The sequence below is a fragment of the Leptosomus discolor genome, chromosome 3 (assembly GCF_034619465.1).
Source record: "Leptosomus discolor isolate bLepDis1 chromosome 3, bLepDis1.hap2, whole genome shotgun sequence".
Taxonomy (NCBI): domain Eukaryota; kingdom Metazoa; phylum Chordata; class Aves; order Leptosomiformes; family Leptosomidae; genus Leptosomus; species Leptosomus discolor.
Window position 1 is genome coordinate 70,333,867 of NC_141393.1, and position 18,758 is coordinate 70,352,624.

General features: G+C 41.5%; 1 protein-coding gene across 1 annotated transcript; it reads left to right on the top strand.

Moving 5' to 3' along the window:
• Positions 1-756: 756 nt before the first annotated feature.
• NTMT2 (N-terminal Xaa-Pro-Lys N-methyltransferase 2) lies at positions 757-17,937 on the top strand. The gene is made up of 4 exons (XM_009951482.2): positions 757-1,031; positions 8,531-8,706; positions 14,230-14,479; positions 17,096-17,937. Exons 1-4 carry the CDS (start codon positions 788-790, stop codon positions 17,368-17,370), a joined length of 945 nt encoding a protein of 314 aa, XP_009949784.1. The 5' UTR covers positions 757-787; the 3' UTR covers positions 17,371-17,937.
• Positions 17,938-18,758: the final 821 nt, after the last annotated feature.

An 18,758-nucleotide genomic window follows, 5' to 3' on the forward strand; every position in this document is an offset into this window, starting at 1 on the left:
TGGGGACATCTGCATTGTTGTTAAGGCCACTGTGTATTGTGGCTGTATGGCTACCTCCTCCACACTGCCACCCCAAGTAGATGTTCCAGCACCTGGATATGACAAATTCCCTTGTGTCAGATGTGGGCTGGATTGGGGAACTGGTCCACCTTGAAAGAAAAATAAGTATATTTTTCTGAATAAGATTTATTTACTGATCTGTTCACCAACATCTTTGCACGTTCGTGTAGATTGGAACAGCTAGGGGTGCAGTGTGCCAATGCAGTTAGGTGAGAATGAGTAGTACAGGATGGTAGCTGGGGAAACAAGAAAGGCAGTAATACCTATGGATGGCTTTGCCTCTAAATACTTTTGATAAGTAATATAAAAGCATGTCCATGTTCTGTCTTCTGGCCTTCCTCTTGGGTGCCCCGGACTGAAAAACAAATAGCGAGGGAGAGACAGAGAAACAAAATCACCCTGTGAGATATAAAAGAGTGAGATGGGAGATCCTGGATAATATCTGAGTTCCTTTGAAGTGACGGCTGAATAGATTAGAAAAAGTGTAATTTAATTAAAGCCACTCATTTTTGGAGTAGATATACTTTTACCCTGGCTAAGCAATTTCCTGGTTGAGTTTTTTATCACTTTCCAGCACCTGCTCATTTCAGAGGGCAACACTCCAGAGATTACTCTGAGCCAGTGCCAACAGCCAGCACTTCTCACTCCTCTCTCGCCTGCCTCCGCCCACTGCACTGCTCTAGACACACACTCTGATATAGAATGACAGCACATTGCCACAATTTAAATGACGCTGTCTCTGCCTCTTCAGAAGGACAGGTCCTCCAGAGAGCACGAGCCACAGCAACTGTCCACCCTTGCAGAAAACATCTTCATCATGGCGTATAAAGCAGCACATTTGGCCTTTAAGTCGCGCTGGCACAAGACAGACGAAGAACTCTGTCGGCACAGTATGTCCTTCGACTTGCATAAGGCGATCCGAAATGACTTCTTTCAGAGTTACCTTTATCTGCTGGAAAAGCTTCCCCTGGGTGAGTAGCTGGTGGGCAGGAGCGTCTGTGTGTGTGTATGTGAGACTGTACTCCAGAAAGACATACCAGGTTAGATGGCAGAGTACGAACACATTAATGACAATAAGTACTAGTTTTGAGAATCCCAGCTAGAGAGATTACTGTGCTAGCTAAATCATTCAGTACTCTCTCTCTCTCAGCTCCCTCTAATTCAGAACCCTGTTGTTTTTTCTAAATACTCCACAGATTGTTAGAGCAGGGCAAGGGAAAGAGTGAAATAAAGTTTGGTTTCTGGCTGATGGTTCCTTTTTTTTTTATGTTAACATTTAATTAAAACATGCATTGACATATTTGGAACTTGGAAGGACAAATGCAAAACTAGCAAAGCTGACAGGCCTTACTTTCTGTTGTCTGATACCTGTTTTGTTGTTATTCAGTGTGTCCTTAGCCTTGTCATTTCTATTGTTTTGGATAAGTGCTTGAAAGATAATGATTTTTCAAATTTTTTTCAAGAGTCTTTGTAATCCTGATCTCTGCAGCAGGCTCTCTAACGTACTGTTTATTACCTGGGAGGAAAATGCTTCCAAAATGTTTGTTTATAGCCAGATTTCAGTGAAAGCCTCTGTTACAAGATGCCGAGACATTTTTTTAAATGCAGAAAATGAATGTTAATTTCTTCTGAAAATTTGACCCTGCATAGAAACAAAATTTCCCCAGGACAATATAGCTAAAAAGTAGGCTTGGTTGGAGCTTGTATTACGTTAGCTTTTTAAGCACAATTATTCAGCCTTCACTCAATGTTAGAACTGTAGGAATTTAAGATGGAAAGGATACATCTGTGCAACCTGTGATACTACTCTTCATAGTGAATTCTTGAGGCGTCCTTCCTTGTTGAATGATCCCTTTAAGCAAGTGGATTATCTTACCTGATTGTGTGAAACTATACAGACCCCAGTGAGAACTCTGCTCAAGATGTTAGGATTCATGAGTCCTGTAAAGAGAAAAAGCATTTCTGTGTTATCTTAGTATTTTGATGCGTCTTTTCAAATGCAGAAATATCTTCAGCTATTTAAAATGAAACATGGAAGATAAATACTCTTTTCCCTAGTGGTAGGTAGCTGTGAGCGATGGAAAGGAAGGAAAGATGGAAAGGAAGGAAAGTCAATTATAGGTCAATGGAATCTCAAGAAGTCTATGAAAATATTATTCTTTCATTTGTTTTGAAAATAAACGCAATGTATTAGAAACTAAGCAGGATTTCCTACAGTGTTAACTGTTAGTGTAAGTACTAATAGACCATTTTTAGGCTAGAAGGTACCATTATGAACATCTAGCTTAGAATTTCATGTAAAAATTCCTGCATCATGCTTGTAACTTATGACTGGGTCACAGTATGTATTTATGAAGACAAAAATACATTGGTTTAAGGGCTGCAAATGACTGAAAATCCATCAGTCCATCATTAAGCTGTTTCGAGGCCTAATTGCTTCACTCTTGTAAAACTATATTTTATTTCTTATCTGAATTTTATCTGAATTTCCATTGCCAGCCAACAAGCTTTGTAAAATGTTCCTATCAGACTAAACATCTCCTCTCCCAGGCTTTTCATGACCTGAATCATTAAAACTTCACTAAAGAGCTTATTTCCAGCCTCTCCAAATTAGTGAGTCTCTATGGAAAAGGTACTGTGAGTCCAGCCTTCGTGTGAACATGCGGTATGTCTGCTACTGCATGGTTCTTGTCATAAAGTAAAAGTGTGCATAAGGACAGGTATTGCGGGGTAGCTCATGCACTGTGAATACACATACAAGAAACTTCACAGCAAGCTAGGTTGTCATGCTTTGGATGGTGGACAATCAGATGGGTAAAAAGTGGTTGGGTGATTGAGCTCAGAAAGTTGTGGTCAAACCTTGAGGTCAGTGGAGTGCTGCAGGGGTCTGTCCTGGGACCTATTCTGTTTAATATCTCTATCAATAACCTGGAGGAGGTGAAGGACTGCTTGCTCATCACTTTTGCAGATTGTGGCCAATTGGCAGGGCTTGTCCTCAAGTTCTAGGTCAGGACTGCCATCGAGAGGCATCTGAACAGGCTGGAGGAACGAGACAGTGGGAACTTACTGAAATTCAAATTCACTGAAATTTAAAGGCAAATGACAAATCTTGTACCTGGAAAGGAAGAACCTTTGGCAACAACACCACAGGCTGGGCAGTGGCTGGCCAGGGAGCAGTCCTGCTGATAGGGTTTTGGTAGACAGCAACTGAGTGTGAACCAGCAGTGTGCCTTGGCAGCAAAGGCAGCCAACAGTATCCTGGGCTGTATTAACAAGAGCATAGCTAGTTCATCGAGGGAAGTGATTATCCCTTTTTATGCAGCAGTCGTTAGACCATATGTGTGGATTCTTGAACTCCCAATGCAGGAAATGACGGAGTTGGATGACCTCCAGGGTGGTGGGGCAACTGGAGCACATGCCCTGTGAAGAGAGACTAAAGGAATGGGGCATGTTCAGCCAAAAGAGACAGCTTCAGGGAGACCAAATATCAGCCTGCCAGTACCTAGAAGATCATGAGGAAGATGGACCTGGGCTCTGGACCATGGTGTGAGGCAGGAGGACAAGAGACAGTGGCTGTAAATGGAAACAAAAGAAGTTCAGATTGTCTATAAGGAAAAACTCTTTCACTGTGAGGACAGTCAGGCATTGGAACAGGTTGTCCAGGGAGGTCATACCATTCTGCATCGCTAAAGGCTTTCAAGACCTAGCTGAATAAAGTCCTGAAGAACCTCCTCTGGCCTCATGTCTGTCTCTGCTTTGAGCAGAAGTTTGGACTAGAGACGTCCTTATGTCTTTTCCATCTTGGATTATCCCATGATCCAGTGCTTTCTGTGATGGAGAGGACAGAATGTGGTGGGTCTGAACATCTCTGCAGAATGACATTTTCAGAGTGGAACAGAGCAGAAATGAACTGACTTCTCAAGCTTCAAGACTAGCTCCAAATATCTCTGTGTAAACATTATTAAACGACTAAAGCAACACTAAGACTGTGACTAGCATGGTAGTTAAGCGTGTGCTTAACCCTAAACATCAATAATAAGACTGAAATCAAGCCTCACATTGAAACTTGCAGTGCTGCCCGGGGTCAGCAAGGTAAAAAACTTGCTTCAAGCTATGCAAACTCCATGCTACTCCCACTCCATTGCTAGGTTCAGTCGTGGAGCACTTTTAGGCATGTTTACTTACGAGCTGAGCATATCTGGTATCACAGCCTGTTAAGAGAAACATGTCACTTTTACAGACCAGGTTATCATTTATAAATAAAAGACATAAGTAACTTTAGGCCCTGATCCAACAATGTACTTTAACGTGTGTGAATGCCCTTAAGCCCAGTGGACTTTAGTGGAGCTACTCAGATGCTGGAAATTATGCATGTGTTTACATGGGCTATGGGACTCAGTGCCGGTAGGGTGAGATCGGCAGTGGAAAACTTAGATGATCAGTCCATAGAGACAGATAGGCCCATGTGTGAGGCATGGGTCTGTAAGTAAAATCTGCTTTGGGGGTGGGCTGATGTTCATCCTCTATAAAACAGAATTTAAACAGTTCTTGGACCACAGTAGAGAGGTGAATTCTACCCTACACTGAGATAACTTTTTTTCAACTGATGCACAAAGCAGATGTTACATTTAAAAGGGAATACTCAGCCAAACTGGAATTAGTTCAATATCTTGCAGAAAGCTGTTGGAGCCACAAAATAATGTTCACAAATAAAAACTTCAAAAAAATTACTTGCAACATTTACTTCTGCCAGGGAAATTTAGCTGAGTAAACCCTGCAACCAAGAACTGTAAGTCTACTGCAGGTTTGGATTGCACCCGGTCTTATGTATTAAGTGGTCCATTTCTCTAGAGATTTAGATCAGATGCACTGGGAAACAAAATTTTGAACTGATCCATAAGAAAATACTAAAGATAATATTTTGGACTGCACAGGGCAAAAGACCTTGAAGTAGATATTCTCTGTCTAGTCCAGGGGTTGGCATTCAACTGTAGATTACCACTCTGCATCCAGACTGTGTTTGCAGTGACTGAAAATTATTAATGTCTCATGACTGTGGAATGACCTCTAGGGAGCCAGTTCCTGTTCTCAGCTTACTTTTGCAGTGGCTTTGTTTTACCATCTCCACTTGGGAGACTTGCCAGCAGATTCAGCTGAGAGACCAAGTGTGCCATGAAAAAAGTTATTTCTTACTTTACTAGAAACACGTTTCTAACAGTAAACCTTGCAAGTTACCTGCCTTAACACTGAAAACCTTGTGCATGAAAGACAGCTGCCTCCGCGCCCCCGCCCCCTGCCAATGTCTGAGACTTGCAGCCTACATCATCCTATCCTGCCTATGCCCTACTTTACAAAGTTCATTGAAATCAGGCTGTGTATCTGTAACAGACCTTACACATATTTCATTTCCTGATGCACGAGATAGTCCCACATGGGTCATGGAAAGGGAGATGCCTCTGGCTAGACAGGTCCTGTCATGAGGGGTAGGTGCACTGGAGCCGAGCTGCAACACTAACTGCCACCAAGGACGTGAGCCTCCTCACACTTCTCTTGGGGTAGATTCCTGCAAGCTGGCAAACCTCTCTCTCCCTCTGGTCCTGCTGCTGGAGCCTGCATGCCAGAAACAGCTGCGAGGCAGATCAGAGGTGAGGTTGATTGGCTGTGTCTGGAAAATTGGGTTGTGCCTTGGGAGAGTTGGCAGTGTTGCAAATTCGTGAGAGGGAGGAGTAACACTGAGGAAGCAAGAGGTGGAAATCGTCTCTATAGGTCACACACTGCATGAGTGAGACTGTGGGTCTGCAGGAGAAGACTTTGGCTACAGTGACACCCTTTACTTTAGCCTGTGTCCTTGCATGCCCTCAGGTGGGAGATTTCACTGTGGGTCTGCAGGAGAAGACTTTGGCTACAGTGACACCCTTTACTTTAGCCTGTGTCCTTGCATGCCCTCAGGTGGGAGATTTCAAAGATCTTTGCAAAGTTTGATGCATAGAGAAGACCCCATGGACACTAAGCCCAGAGCTGGTTTCAGATGCCAGCACGTAAGGCAGGGTGCTGGGGCCCCAGCTGGCCCAGGAGGAGCCACAGTCAGCTGGTGTATGCATGCAAGTCCCAGCAGGCATTCTGCAAGCCTGATAGTGGTTCCGAGTGAGAAATTTGAGACCACACAATACAGATCTGATATCCTGAACAGCATATCCTCCCCATGTGTTGCCTCGTGTCAGGCTCATGTTTTGAGTAGAAGGACTCTGAATATTTGTTGTTCGTGCTGCCAGCTGCCTGCAACACCCTGTCCTAGTGAGCAGACGGCCTGTAAATGCCTTTCACTTCAATCTAGCTAAACGGGATAAATCACTGTCCCTTGATAGGTCCATTAAACAAACCCTAGAAATCGTCACTGGACTCTTCTATGGAAGATCTTGCAAAGCCAACATGCAAGGATTCAGTTCTGTTCACCAGACAGGCTAGCATCTGAAATGGAGAAAAAAGTGGCATAGAGAAAACAAGATGGTGCCACTCCTGGGGGAAGATGGAGACTGTTTACTGGAAGAATCACGGCCACCAATGGAGGCTTTTTCCAGGGCTCTGGGAGCCACCCTGGCCAAGTTGTGCTGGGGGTTGGCTGCTGCCCCCTTCATATTAATTTCTTCAGCTAAATGGTTTCTTCTGAGTATGTGAATATAATCAGTGGAGTGTGTAAAACTCCCAGGTTTGACCCTTGCTGGGCTCAGTGCTTCTTGTGGTATAAATTTCTCAGGCATAACATAAATGTGTAATGGATTAAAGCTTTAATAGTATCCGTTCGGCAGTTGACTTAAGCAGGTGATGACAAGAGGGGCTGGTAATGCTGCTTTTGTTGGATGAAGGATATGCTGGGCATGCTGCTTATGTGTAACCCAATAGCACTATTCTGCTCTGAGTGGTCCTTGGTGGTAATTATTCCCCATCCTACTTCCTTTGTCCCCCCCTCATTTGCCTCCAAAATGTCATTCTCCTGCTGAGGATGGTCAGGCACACACTTATCATTCCCTGCTGAGCTTACTTGCCCTCAATAAATACATTCCAGGCTTATATTCAAGGCCTCTGGCCTAGCTCTCATCCTCTGCGTGGAGGGCATAATTTCTGTTCCCCAGCCAGTGTCAGCAAGGCATGGCCTGTTCAGACCCTTCCCAGCAGCAATGGGCAGTGCTCCCATGGAAGATTAAAGATGCAGTGACAAAGCCCTTCTCCCTGGTCCTTGTGTGTATGCAGCCGTCAGGGAGCTCTCCCTTTCTGTTGTTACTAACCTAAAAGGTGTTTGCTGCTGGAGCATTTCCAGTTCCTTGAGCACGCTGGGAATCTGCAGCAGAGCTGGTCTCGCACTGCAAGGTAATGCTCACAAAGACTTATTCCAGTGTGACTCCATCCCTTCTTATTGCTTAGCTTTCACAGACAGGCTTGTAGTTGTGTTTTTGTGGGAAGATCTATCATACACACGGGAAAATGCTGGGACACTTGTATGTGCACATGAGACAGTCAGAGGTGCTGGTTTCCAAGCAAACTGTCTATGGCCTGCCTCAGTCCAAACTTTTGAGCTGCAAAACATAACTGCTTTTGATATGCAGTTGCACACTGAGTATAGAAAAACCCAGGATGTGAAGGACAGACCTCAGTTTTTTAAAAAATAGGAGAAAATAGCCCTTTACCCAGCAAAGCTCACAGGTTTTAATAAAACAGCTTTAAACTTATGATTGCTGTATATTACCAGCAAAATAGCCAAGCAATGAAAAGAAACAGCTAAGCCTCTGGCACACAGGAACTTTCCAGTGTATCACCCACTGATGATCTTGCTCCTTGATCTGTGACAGATGAAAATTTAGGACTGTCTCTTCTAAATCATCTCCCCGCCTGTGTACTCATTTAGGCCTGAGACTACCATCTGCTCTTTGGTTCAGCTTACTTGCAGTGCCACAGACTGTACAGTATCACTAAAAATAAACCAGAGCAAGTGCCTCATTCATCCACTCTCTTCTTGGTGCTCTCTCCGTGCAGCTGTCAATGGCTAGAAAGCGTATATGGAAATCTGCAGAACAGTCAGGGTTGTGATAGCAGGTAGCAGAAATGATTACCCTGCATAGCAATAAATGCTGCCCACAGCTTTTCTAGGAGCAAATCAAACCCCTTGCTCTCTTTGGCCTGCATGTTCACTTTAAAATAATGATTTTTCACAGACATGAAAACACAGTGTGATGACAAAAACAATGTCTGAGCCTGGGAGGCACTGAATTTACCCCAGTGGGGCAGTATCCCTTCAAAGTCTTGCAGGATTAAATCCAACACCTTTCCTTCCACATTTGCTTTAGAAACAGAGTGATTTTGGTGTTTTGAAGGCTCAACTTAAGTTTATAGATCTTCGCCATCATGCCTCCAGAGCAATAAACAGACTCAGAAATAACTGTCATTAACAATAAAATAGTGATTTATCTGCTTGCAGTGAAACTTTACGCTTTGACAAGTCAAGTTATCAATGGGGAGATGCAGTTCTACGCCAGGGCCAAACACTTCTACCGGGAGGTGCCAGCCACAGAAGAGGGCATGATGGGAGACTACATTGAGCTCTCCAATACAGACATTGAATCCTCCAGGGAGTTTCTCAGAAAGTTTGTTGGGGTGAGTCATTTAATCCCATCTTCTGCAAGAAACAGTGGTGATGTGTCATAGATGACATGCACTGTGCCCCATCACTTATATTTTGAATGGCACCATATGTCATATTTGATATGCAGTCACAAGTCATAACTGACTGTCATTGGGTCTAGTAAGGTATTCTGCCAGATCATGCATCATCATGAATACACATTTCGCCCGGCCTTATGTCATTACTTACCTGGTTTGCATCCTTTCCTTATGCTTTAAAGCTGCAAAGAGGATTTCTGCAAGGAGTTCTTATAGCTGTGTTTGTGTGGGAGATTAATTCTCAGTGCAGGACTGGGACCTCTCATGATAAAATCCTTGCTGCCTTCAGTGGTAGATTTGTCTGTGCAAATTCTTGCGGTCCATTTGAGAAAGTAGCTAAGACTAAATGCTGAGTTTCTGTTTATTTATAGATACTTCTGAGAATGTTGCAACAAAACCAGCCCTACCCCTCCCTCCCTCCTGCCAACATTAGGAGTATATAGAATAAGCTACCCATTAGGAAAAATACTTTTTTCTTAAACATTCCAGTGTCACTGAGGACCTTTGCAGGCAGAGTTCTAAAGGCCTGTAAACATCTTCAAAGGTCTGCTTTGACCTGAGATGCAAAGAGATGCCAAGTGGGATTTTAAAAGCACCTACAATAGCAATATTACTTTGGCACTTAGGTTTCTGAAAATCCTTTTGATGCCTAAATGTGTCTTTGGGAATGTGCAAATCTTTAATAGTGTGGCCTGATGGTTTTCTGACTGCCCTTCCCTCTTCCCAGCGGAAAAGCCCACTAAATTAGCTCAACAACAGTCGTAGATGCTAAAGAATCCACGAAGCTACAGGAAAACAAATGCCTTAAGTTCTCCTGATCAGAGAATGACTAATTCTTTGTAATGATACCACGGATCTTTTGTTTTCTGTTCAAATGCGCAAATTTGGGGAAGCAAGATGCCCTTTTTTGAATCTTAAGTTTTAAGATCTACCGTGGAAAAAAAAGCTCAATTGGTTAATCAGATGTGTATAAAAAAGGGCACAGTTTAAATGGATTGGGATGGAAAATGAGTGTGGCTCAACACAGATAGAAATCCTGTATAGCAGTGAAGGGCTACTGATGGCAAAGTTTGCTGTACCTGATACAGGGAGGCTTTTGGAGCAGTGAGACAGCAAAACATAAGTGAACAGCTACATTTCTTTATTAACAGTCATTTGTGTTAATGCTAATGCAAAAAGCTTCACGACATTTCAAAGCCTTGCTGTATCAGGCTTTCTACAAATGCAAAATAAGAAAATACAAAGGAAGTTCAGCAAGGCAGCTGAACCTGATGGTAAAATGGCATTTTCAGAAAAAATGAAATGCAACTTATAAGCCTAGAGCCAGCTCAAGGCATAGTCCTTAAATTTTACTGAAGTCTTGTTTTAAGGACATTTGTGGAATTCAAGTGGTGCATAAGCGTGTACTCAGGGAGAGATTTCACACTTCCTAGACATGATATAGATTCGGTTTCCTGAACGGCAGGCTTATGTCACACAGTTACCCTTTCTCAACTCCAAGACCCAAAAAGGAAAGAAGTATCGCCCGTAGCAGTTTCACATGCCGAAGAGAAATCATACCCAATGCATCAGGTGTGATGACAGATACAAAATACTCCAGAGCAGAGTTCCTACTCCTATTATTAGCTGGAGATAGAAAGGATACTCTGAATGGCCAAGATCAAACAAGAAAAAAAAAAAAAAAACAGAAAGGAATCTGCACATTTTGCTAATTCTGATTTAGTTTGTTAAAGCCTGTCCTCTGTTGAGATACAGCCAATTGGTTATGTTAGTTATGGTTTATTTTCCTTTCTTACTGCTGCAATTTGAATCCTACTCAAGCAGATACAGATATTTACTGGCTTTCTCTAGTAGTGACTTTATTGTAAAGCTAATTTGAGTTATGCCTTCCCAAGTTTATGGCTCTATGAATAATTTTTTTTCCCAATAAGGTCATCAAGATAGAAAAAAGCAATATGCTTCACCCTGATACAAACTATACTTTCTTTTTTAAAGCAAAGTTTAACAAAATCAGAAAATAGGAAAATCAGTTGCAGATCAACTGAACATATTTCACTTACTTTTTTAATTGTTTTACCCTCTGAAAAACTTTTGCCTTTGTTTTCGAGAGTTCAAGTCAGTTCCAAAATGAAAAATGCTGTTTAGAACTGAAAAGTTGACAAGGGTTTTTTTTCCTTGAAAGTTGTGAAAAAGAAGTATCTTGACATTTTCAACATTCTTTCCCATGTTTTTTGGCTATAACTGTTCTCTAGATTTGAAATATCAATTTCACCGAGAGTTTTATTCTTCCAAAACTTCATTTTCTGGCAAAACTAGTGCTCCTTAAAAAACAGTTGCCCTGTTCCACTCAAATTACCCCTCTTGAGTTAGTTTGGCTGGTGTGGAAATGCCACACAGTGACATTTCCCTTGCATGACTGATGTTGCATACCTTCATGTATGGCATTTCTTAGCATGATTCTTAGCACCACTGTAAACTGAGCTACAGAATTCTTTACCATCGGAGAATTTATCTTGCCTGGGCACATGGAAGGAATTACAGAAAGGACTAAGGACTTCACTTATATTTTAGGCTGTCTCCTTCCCAGGCAAGTTAAACTGAGTTAAAAGTGCCACTGTGCTCAAGTTAAGAGGTTTTATGTGTGTGTGGGCAGAACTCAAACCAAGAGCAACATTACTTGAGCCAACAGTGCTGTACAGACAAGCTATAGGCTGTCTTAGGTACAGTCGTACTTGAAGGGTTATCAGCAGAGCTATAGCACTGCATATTTATGGCAATGTATAAATGCCTGTTAAAGCCTTGATGTCCACATAGACACTGTGTTTTCAAGTGCCTAATCCAGAGGTAACGTGTAAAAAACGAAATAAAGAAAACAAAGAAACCATTAATTCAGGAACAGTTGTGAGGTGTGTGAAGTAATACAGACGGAGATTATATTAACTTTATAGCTCCCTTTCTGCCCTAAACCCTTTCTCCCTTTCTTGCCCTCAGTTCAGCTGCCTGCTTGGTTACTTGCTGAATGAAAAGCTTATCAAAAGTGGTTTTTCTCCTGTTTGATCAGGGGAATGGAAGAGATGTTGTTGAAAACCTGATTTTTTATTTTATTTTTAATTTAGAAAGAAAACCACTGTGATTTTTATCTATGTCTTGAACTCTGATTTCCTTTTTATCCTACATATCTGCACTGCCTTCCTGCCCTTCGAAGATCTGAAGTAGCATCAGCACAGCTCTTTCATCCCTATAGAAATTTGTGAGTGCCCTGTTTAGCTTTACAAAAGAACTTTTGGATGTGTATGTGTCCTAAATGATAATGATTGTGAGTAATAGGAAGCAGGTAATCAGAGGAGCAGTTAATCTTAAATTTTGAAGCCTGTTCTGGCTTAAAATTTTCACTCATACTAATTTTTTAAATAAGAAGTCTGATTTTCAAGTCAATTGGGCTTTGGGGAAAATGATTGCCTTCCAAAGAAAATGTTAATACCCTGTCAAACCTCTGAGCACTTCCAAAGTGAAAATATATTAGCTGAACATGAAATCATGTCAACTTTTTCATTACAAACGGAGCCATGGTGCTTCACAGGGCTTTTCAACTGACTGCCTGATGCTCTTGCTCCCTTTCAGCCAAGTGTGGGATCAAGCTTCATCTCCCATGATTGTTCCCTTTCCTTCTTCTCTATGGCAAATGGAGTTGTGTCATCAGAGGTCCTTGCTGTGATGCATCATGGGAGATGAATTCCCTGTTCGAAGTGAGGTACTGTGACTGCAGGTTCTCTGAAAGACAAATGTCAAAGATGTTATGTGGCTTTTTGTCAAATTCTGTTAGTTGTTTTGGTAAATCATCCTGGTTTTCTCACCAGCTTTCTCAAAGATTTTTACTTAATCTCATCAGTGTAGGCCTTCATATATCTGCCAGCAAACAATATGGAAATCCACCTTGTAAAGACCCAAGACACAGTTCTTTCTCTTTTCCTGAACTCCTTGTTACAGTTTAGTCTGGTCCTCAGTAAAAGCCACGTGCTCATAAGTGCAGCCTGTGAATGAAGAATGGCTCACATTTTCTGACTAACTACAAACAGTCTCCAGAGTCCAATAGGGTTGAAGGCTTGTGGACTCTTGCACACATTGGGAGATTAATCTTCCTAGGTATACAAATTGGGACCAGCAGCCCTGGAGACTGGTGAGAGCCTTTGAGGTCCTTGTGCTCTTTCTACAGTTACTCTGTGTAACCAGATGCTCAGCTGGGCTATTCATAGTCATGTCATTGACGGTACTGTCCTTTGACCTTAATAATCTACTGAATTACTCACTGAAGCAAGGCCAAAAAATGGTGCGTTAAGTGATTTATGCTTGGTCATTACAGAGCGGGTCTCCCAATAAGCAGGAAGAGCAAGACTCTTCCTGGGCTTATTTCCGTTAAGAGCAGTGAAGTTGCAGGAGGGACGTTGGCCTGTAGCTTTCACTTCAACACTCAGTTCCAGGGGACAGGGAAAAAGTGTTTACATTTGCTTTTAATATATTTGTTTAACAGATAACTTTGGCCAGGGGAGCTCAAATCCCACAGTCAGTGCATGTACAGACTTCAAATTTCTGTTTTACAGAACAGCAGCAGGCTCTTAAGAGCCTTTTTATAGGTAGAATGGAAGGTTTAGGGGTGAAATACAGTTTTCATTATAAAGCTCCTTTTACAGTGACTCATTATTTTCTCATAGACATAGCCTTTGTGCCACATTTTTTCATGTCTAATCTTTGTCCAGAGAAAAAGAGCAGTTAAGCAAAATCTAGTCAATCTTCTTTCTTTATGCCTAAAAAAGAAATTCTCTATGTACTCCAGTCCAAACTTTTTGAGTTGTCATAAGTTACTTACAACTCCAAGATCTTCGTTCAAGCACAGCTTGTTTTGAAAACTGCACTCTGATCCCAAGGATGCTGTGTATCTGCAGAGGTGTCCATGGGCACCTTGGGAGTTCTGTGCTGTAGAAGTTACTTCTTGCATGCAGTATTTGGTATATGCTTACTGTTTTGTTAGGCCTTTACAGGGCTCAGAATGAGGCTTACCTAGCTGCAGAGTTGTCTGGGAGGCATGAATATTTGTCAGATGATGTTGCAAGGACTTCACAAAGACCAGTGGATTTTCTGAGAAAGCTAAGAGCTGGTGAAAGATTATGTCTCTTCTTATACCAAGCAAAAACTTACTGTACAGCAATAAATGCAGGGCTGCAATGAGGAGGTCCCATCAACAGCAGCCCGGGAGCACAGCAGCCCAGCTCAGCTCACACATAGGTACCCAAAGCTGTATTGATACTGTCCCAGCTTCTTCTCAGTCTTGCAACAGCCCTGCACGAATAAGGAGAAAAGACCCTAGGCTTGGTAGGCTGAAGGCCATAGCGGGTAACACAGTTGCTATGATCTTTCAGGCGGTATTTTTCAGATTTCAAATTATTTTCTTGTATCCCACAGGGGGTGGGGAAAGCTGGCACCAACCGCGCCCTGGACTGCGGCTCTGGGATAGGTCGTATCAGCAAGCATGTCCTGTTACCAGTTTTCAAGAGCGTGGAACTGGTGGATATGATGGAGAATTTCCTGGCTGAGGTCCCGAACTACCTGCAGGGCAAGGAGGACAGAGTAGAGATGTATTATTGCAAAAGCCTCCAGGAATTCACTCCAGCCCCACAAAGATACGATGTCATCTGGATTCAGTGGGTTTCAGGTTAGTTCAGAATGATTCATCCAGCCCAGCACCTCAGAGAGCTATACATCCGTGCTAAAGTTTATGTTAAAAGAATGGTGCAGCTGTAAAAGGTGGTTCTCAAATCTTTGGGACTGCTTCCTAAAATCTCACAAGAGACTTCTGAGAGTTCTTCCCAGACACATGCACAGTGGGTACGAATCACGTTGGGTTTTTTCAGGTCATGTACTGGAGGAAGGTACATGTTCCTGGAGAGTAGCCTGCATGCTAAGGTGCAGCTGAGGAGTTGGCCTTATATATGGGTTTTCTTGAACAGGAATCCTCCTTCTTATTTGCCAGTGCTGCAGACAGATACATGGGGCTGGCCTCACCTGTGAGCAGGGATTTCTGAATCTGATGATTATCCAGACGAGGGGGTATTTCAGGAAACATCTGAAAAAAGCCATAGTGCAATCACCAGTACCTATAAACCAGATCATATCTTATACATTGATGCTCAGCTATGTCCCACAGTACCCCCTCATATAAGAATTACCTGCTGCTTCTCCTGCAGCCACCTCAGCGAATACCCTGGAGTCACCTCGGCGAATACCCTGCAGGATTACAAGCAGCATACTGACAATCAGATAATGTGGGCTATGTTCTTCATCAAAAAAACATTTGTTCTTAATTTTTTCTGGAAAACCTGCTGTAGTGCCTAACTGTCATTCCAGAAAGAAGGTTATCTTCTAATCTGTGAACCTAAGTGTCTATGGTGCAGTTTCTGGCAGAAGTCATTATTCTAAAGCACAAGAGGAGACCTGAACAACTCCTTCTCTCCAAAACCCTGGAGATAGTTTCTTGCTAGGCAAAAAGAAAGATAAATATTGAGAGATTAGCACAGGATATGGTTTTATTCAGGAACACTTATTTGTCCTCTACACATAGTCTTAAAAAGTAATGCAACTGAGCTTCTTAGAACAGGTCTTTATAGCTGTACAAGCAAGTTGCTTCGTAACAGTCTCATTTTCCTTTGTATTTTTGCTTTTCTTGGATAACCAGTCATTGCAACAAATGTAGCTCCTGCCTCATCTTTTGAGCAAATCCGAGTCAACAGGAAACTGAATGAGCTAAGACTTGTCTGAGGCTGTGCTGATCAGCTATGTGGCTGCTAACAAAGGGAGCATATGCCTTTTCTTTAGCATAGATACAGATCTGAATCTCCTGCCTCCATCAATTTCAGTGAAATATGTAGTGATCTGAAGTATTAATCAAACTTCTACCCGTATCTCAAATTTGGCTGAAATATGCCAACAAGCTCAACATTTTTTGGTGGAACGAGGGCAGGACTGTCTGGTAGAGAGCAACAGTGTCTCATTCTCTTAGGAAACTAGGCTAAATGCTAAGTTAAGAGAACGTTAATTTTGAAAAGCTTCAGTGAATCTTGCCGATGCAATCTTGGTTTGTCTTATGTATGCATAAGTATATGAGCCCAGGCTGCTGGTTTATGAAAAAATAAATATGCAAGTTTACATTTCATATAGAAATTACAATTTCCCTTCAACTTGAAAGGCATTCGGCTTTAGGCTTTGGGGCTTTTTCCTTTTTCCTTTTCTTGGGGGGGTGGTTAAAGAAACCTGGCATGCTGTGTCAAAATGTGGTTTTGAAATGACAACTTCAATTTAGAAAAGTTTAAATCTTCCATCATGAAAACTAAATATTTTGACTAGAAAATACAAACAATTTTTTGGCAAGTTTTTCATTCAGTTTCTGATCACCTGTCCTTCATTTCCAATGTTTCACATGTTAGAGTTCTCATTTTGCTCTTCTCTGAGCCCTGCACTACTGATCTCATCATAACAGAAGTATTGATTTTTGAGAAGGAAGGGTAAAATACACAATCTCAACAAAATATTGAAAAAAGTACTATTTTAAAATGTGTATGATATATGCAGAAATCACAACGGTGTGGGGTAATATAAAGAGTTTATTTGGCAGTTTGGAAGGTCTTGCATTCCTCGCTGGAATCTTTGATCCAGAACTACTTTGATGGGTACATAATGTTACACAACGTTACAGAGATTTGTAGCATTAAAAGACAGAAGGGACTGTTAGATTTTGTAGTTTGACTTACTCTGTATCACAAGCTGTTATATTCATTCCTTTACCCTTGTACTGAGCCAGTAGTTTGTGTTCAATTAAAACATATCTTGAGAAATTCAACCACGCTTGATTTGAGGACTTCAAGAGGTGGTAAACACTTCTGTTGGTAGTTTCCAATGGGTAATTACTTACACTGTTAAACAGTTGTCACTTATTTCCAATATGAATTTGTTTGGCTCCAGCTTCCTGCCACTGATTCTTATTATGATTTTAACCACCAGATTAAAGAACCCTTCACCACCCAGTATTTTCTCCACTATTCCCATTGACTTCTGTCCACATCTGTTGCTACTACTAATATGGATCCTAAATATTAATTCGAGTTTGTAACTGTTGATCTTGTTGATATGCCCAAGATTCCATAATTAAATCTGGCAGGACTAGAACTTCTCCTGCAGTAAATGGAAACTCAGATCAAGGCACCATTCTGCTGTGTACAGGGGGAGTCTATTTGAATGGTTAATAGTGATCTATTTTCCATCTTTTAATCTGTAGGGTATCTGACAGATAAAGATCTCCTGGAATTTCTCATCCGGTGCCAGAGCGGCTTGAAGGATAATGGCATTATCATTCTCAAGGACAATGTAGCCAGGGAGGGCTGTATCCTGGATTGTCTCGACAGTAGTGTGATCCGAGACCTGAACATCCTCCACAGCCTCATTGAAATGAGTGGACTCACCATCCTACGAGAGGAGAGGCAGGAGGGATTCCCTGAGCAGTGTGTCCCTGTCTGGATGTTGGCCATGCAGAAAGGCCCTGGCCGTTCCTGATTGCATAGTGAGACTGCAGAGACTGGACTATGGATGAACCACAGGACTGGGAACGAGAAAAACATCTACTAAAATCTTCCTAACCATGCACTGCTACTGCTACAACTCTAGGGCAGCAACTCCTAAAGAATTGGGAGAGAATTACAATTGAGCCAACTTCTCCAGGGAATAGTCTGCCTCTAAATCCTTCCTGCTTCATCATTCTCTCTGTTTTTAAAAGCCTTTCTAACAGCTCCTTGTCAGATCTCTCTTTCATTAATGGGTCAACACTGGACAAAACTCAACTAAAAGAAAATAATTAGGTCTGAAGTTTGTGTAGTGGCTAGTACATTTTGGAGTGTTCTGTATGAGGTGGTAACAAATAAGCCTGGTTTTTACTACAGCACTTAAATCTTCTTGGATTTAGGACGGATTTGTCAGATCACTGAAGCAGGAAATTCAAGTAACTTCTGGAAAATCTAACCCAAATTTTGATGTCATCGCTATCACTATATTTAAAACATTTAAACCAAACATGTAAGGAAAGTTTTATCCGTTTGTTGGCACCAGCTATGCAGTTTTTTTTTTTTTTTTGCATTTCTGTCAGTTTGGACAATAAGACAACCTGGTTATTTTTCCATTTTTAGGAACCAATTTATCTTCCTGATGTTTCTGCCATAGAACAATAGCAGTGCGTAAGGGTTTTCGCACTCCAGGGGAAACCTTAAACGACAAATATATGCATGGTTGCATTGAAATTTTGTGAAAAGATTGCCCCACAAATTACATTCTGGAAAATATTTTTTCAAAATGTTCGCAGTGGAAACCACTTGAAAGCTTCTCTTTATTATTCATACCACTGTAAATTTCTTTCTTTCCCACATTCAGAACAAGTCTGGCACCATATGCAGAGCTAATGGGATTTCATGGGGTGTTAATAGTAAGACTGTAAGAAGAACTAATACAGTATTGTATTAATTAACAACTGTACAAAACTGCAGAGGGTGTTAGTGTAACCCAAAAGCATCTATGATTTATATTCAAACAGCAGCTGTATAAGCCTGGATTTGAAAATACTAACATACATACCATCTCCTTAAGGCTCAGAGAAATTACACATTAAGCTTCTTGTCCTCTTCATGTAGGCACAGAAAGTGCTGTGGGAGGACAGAAGTTACTTTTGCAAAAAAAGTCAGAATTTGAAATTCTGCTTCATTCTGAATGAGGACAAGAAGGAAGACTTTTGAAATTCTTTATGAAGGAAAACCATGCAACAACAGAGTTTTTCCAAGTTGATTAAAATTTTTCATTCAAAATCAAGTATTTGTTTTGAATTTGACTTCTAAAATAATTTGCACTTAAAATATTATTAAATGCAGTAAAAAGCAAATTAAATATGGATTGTTCAA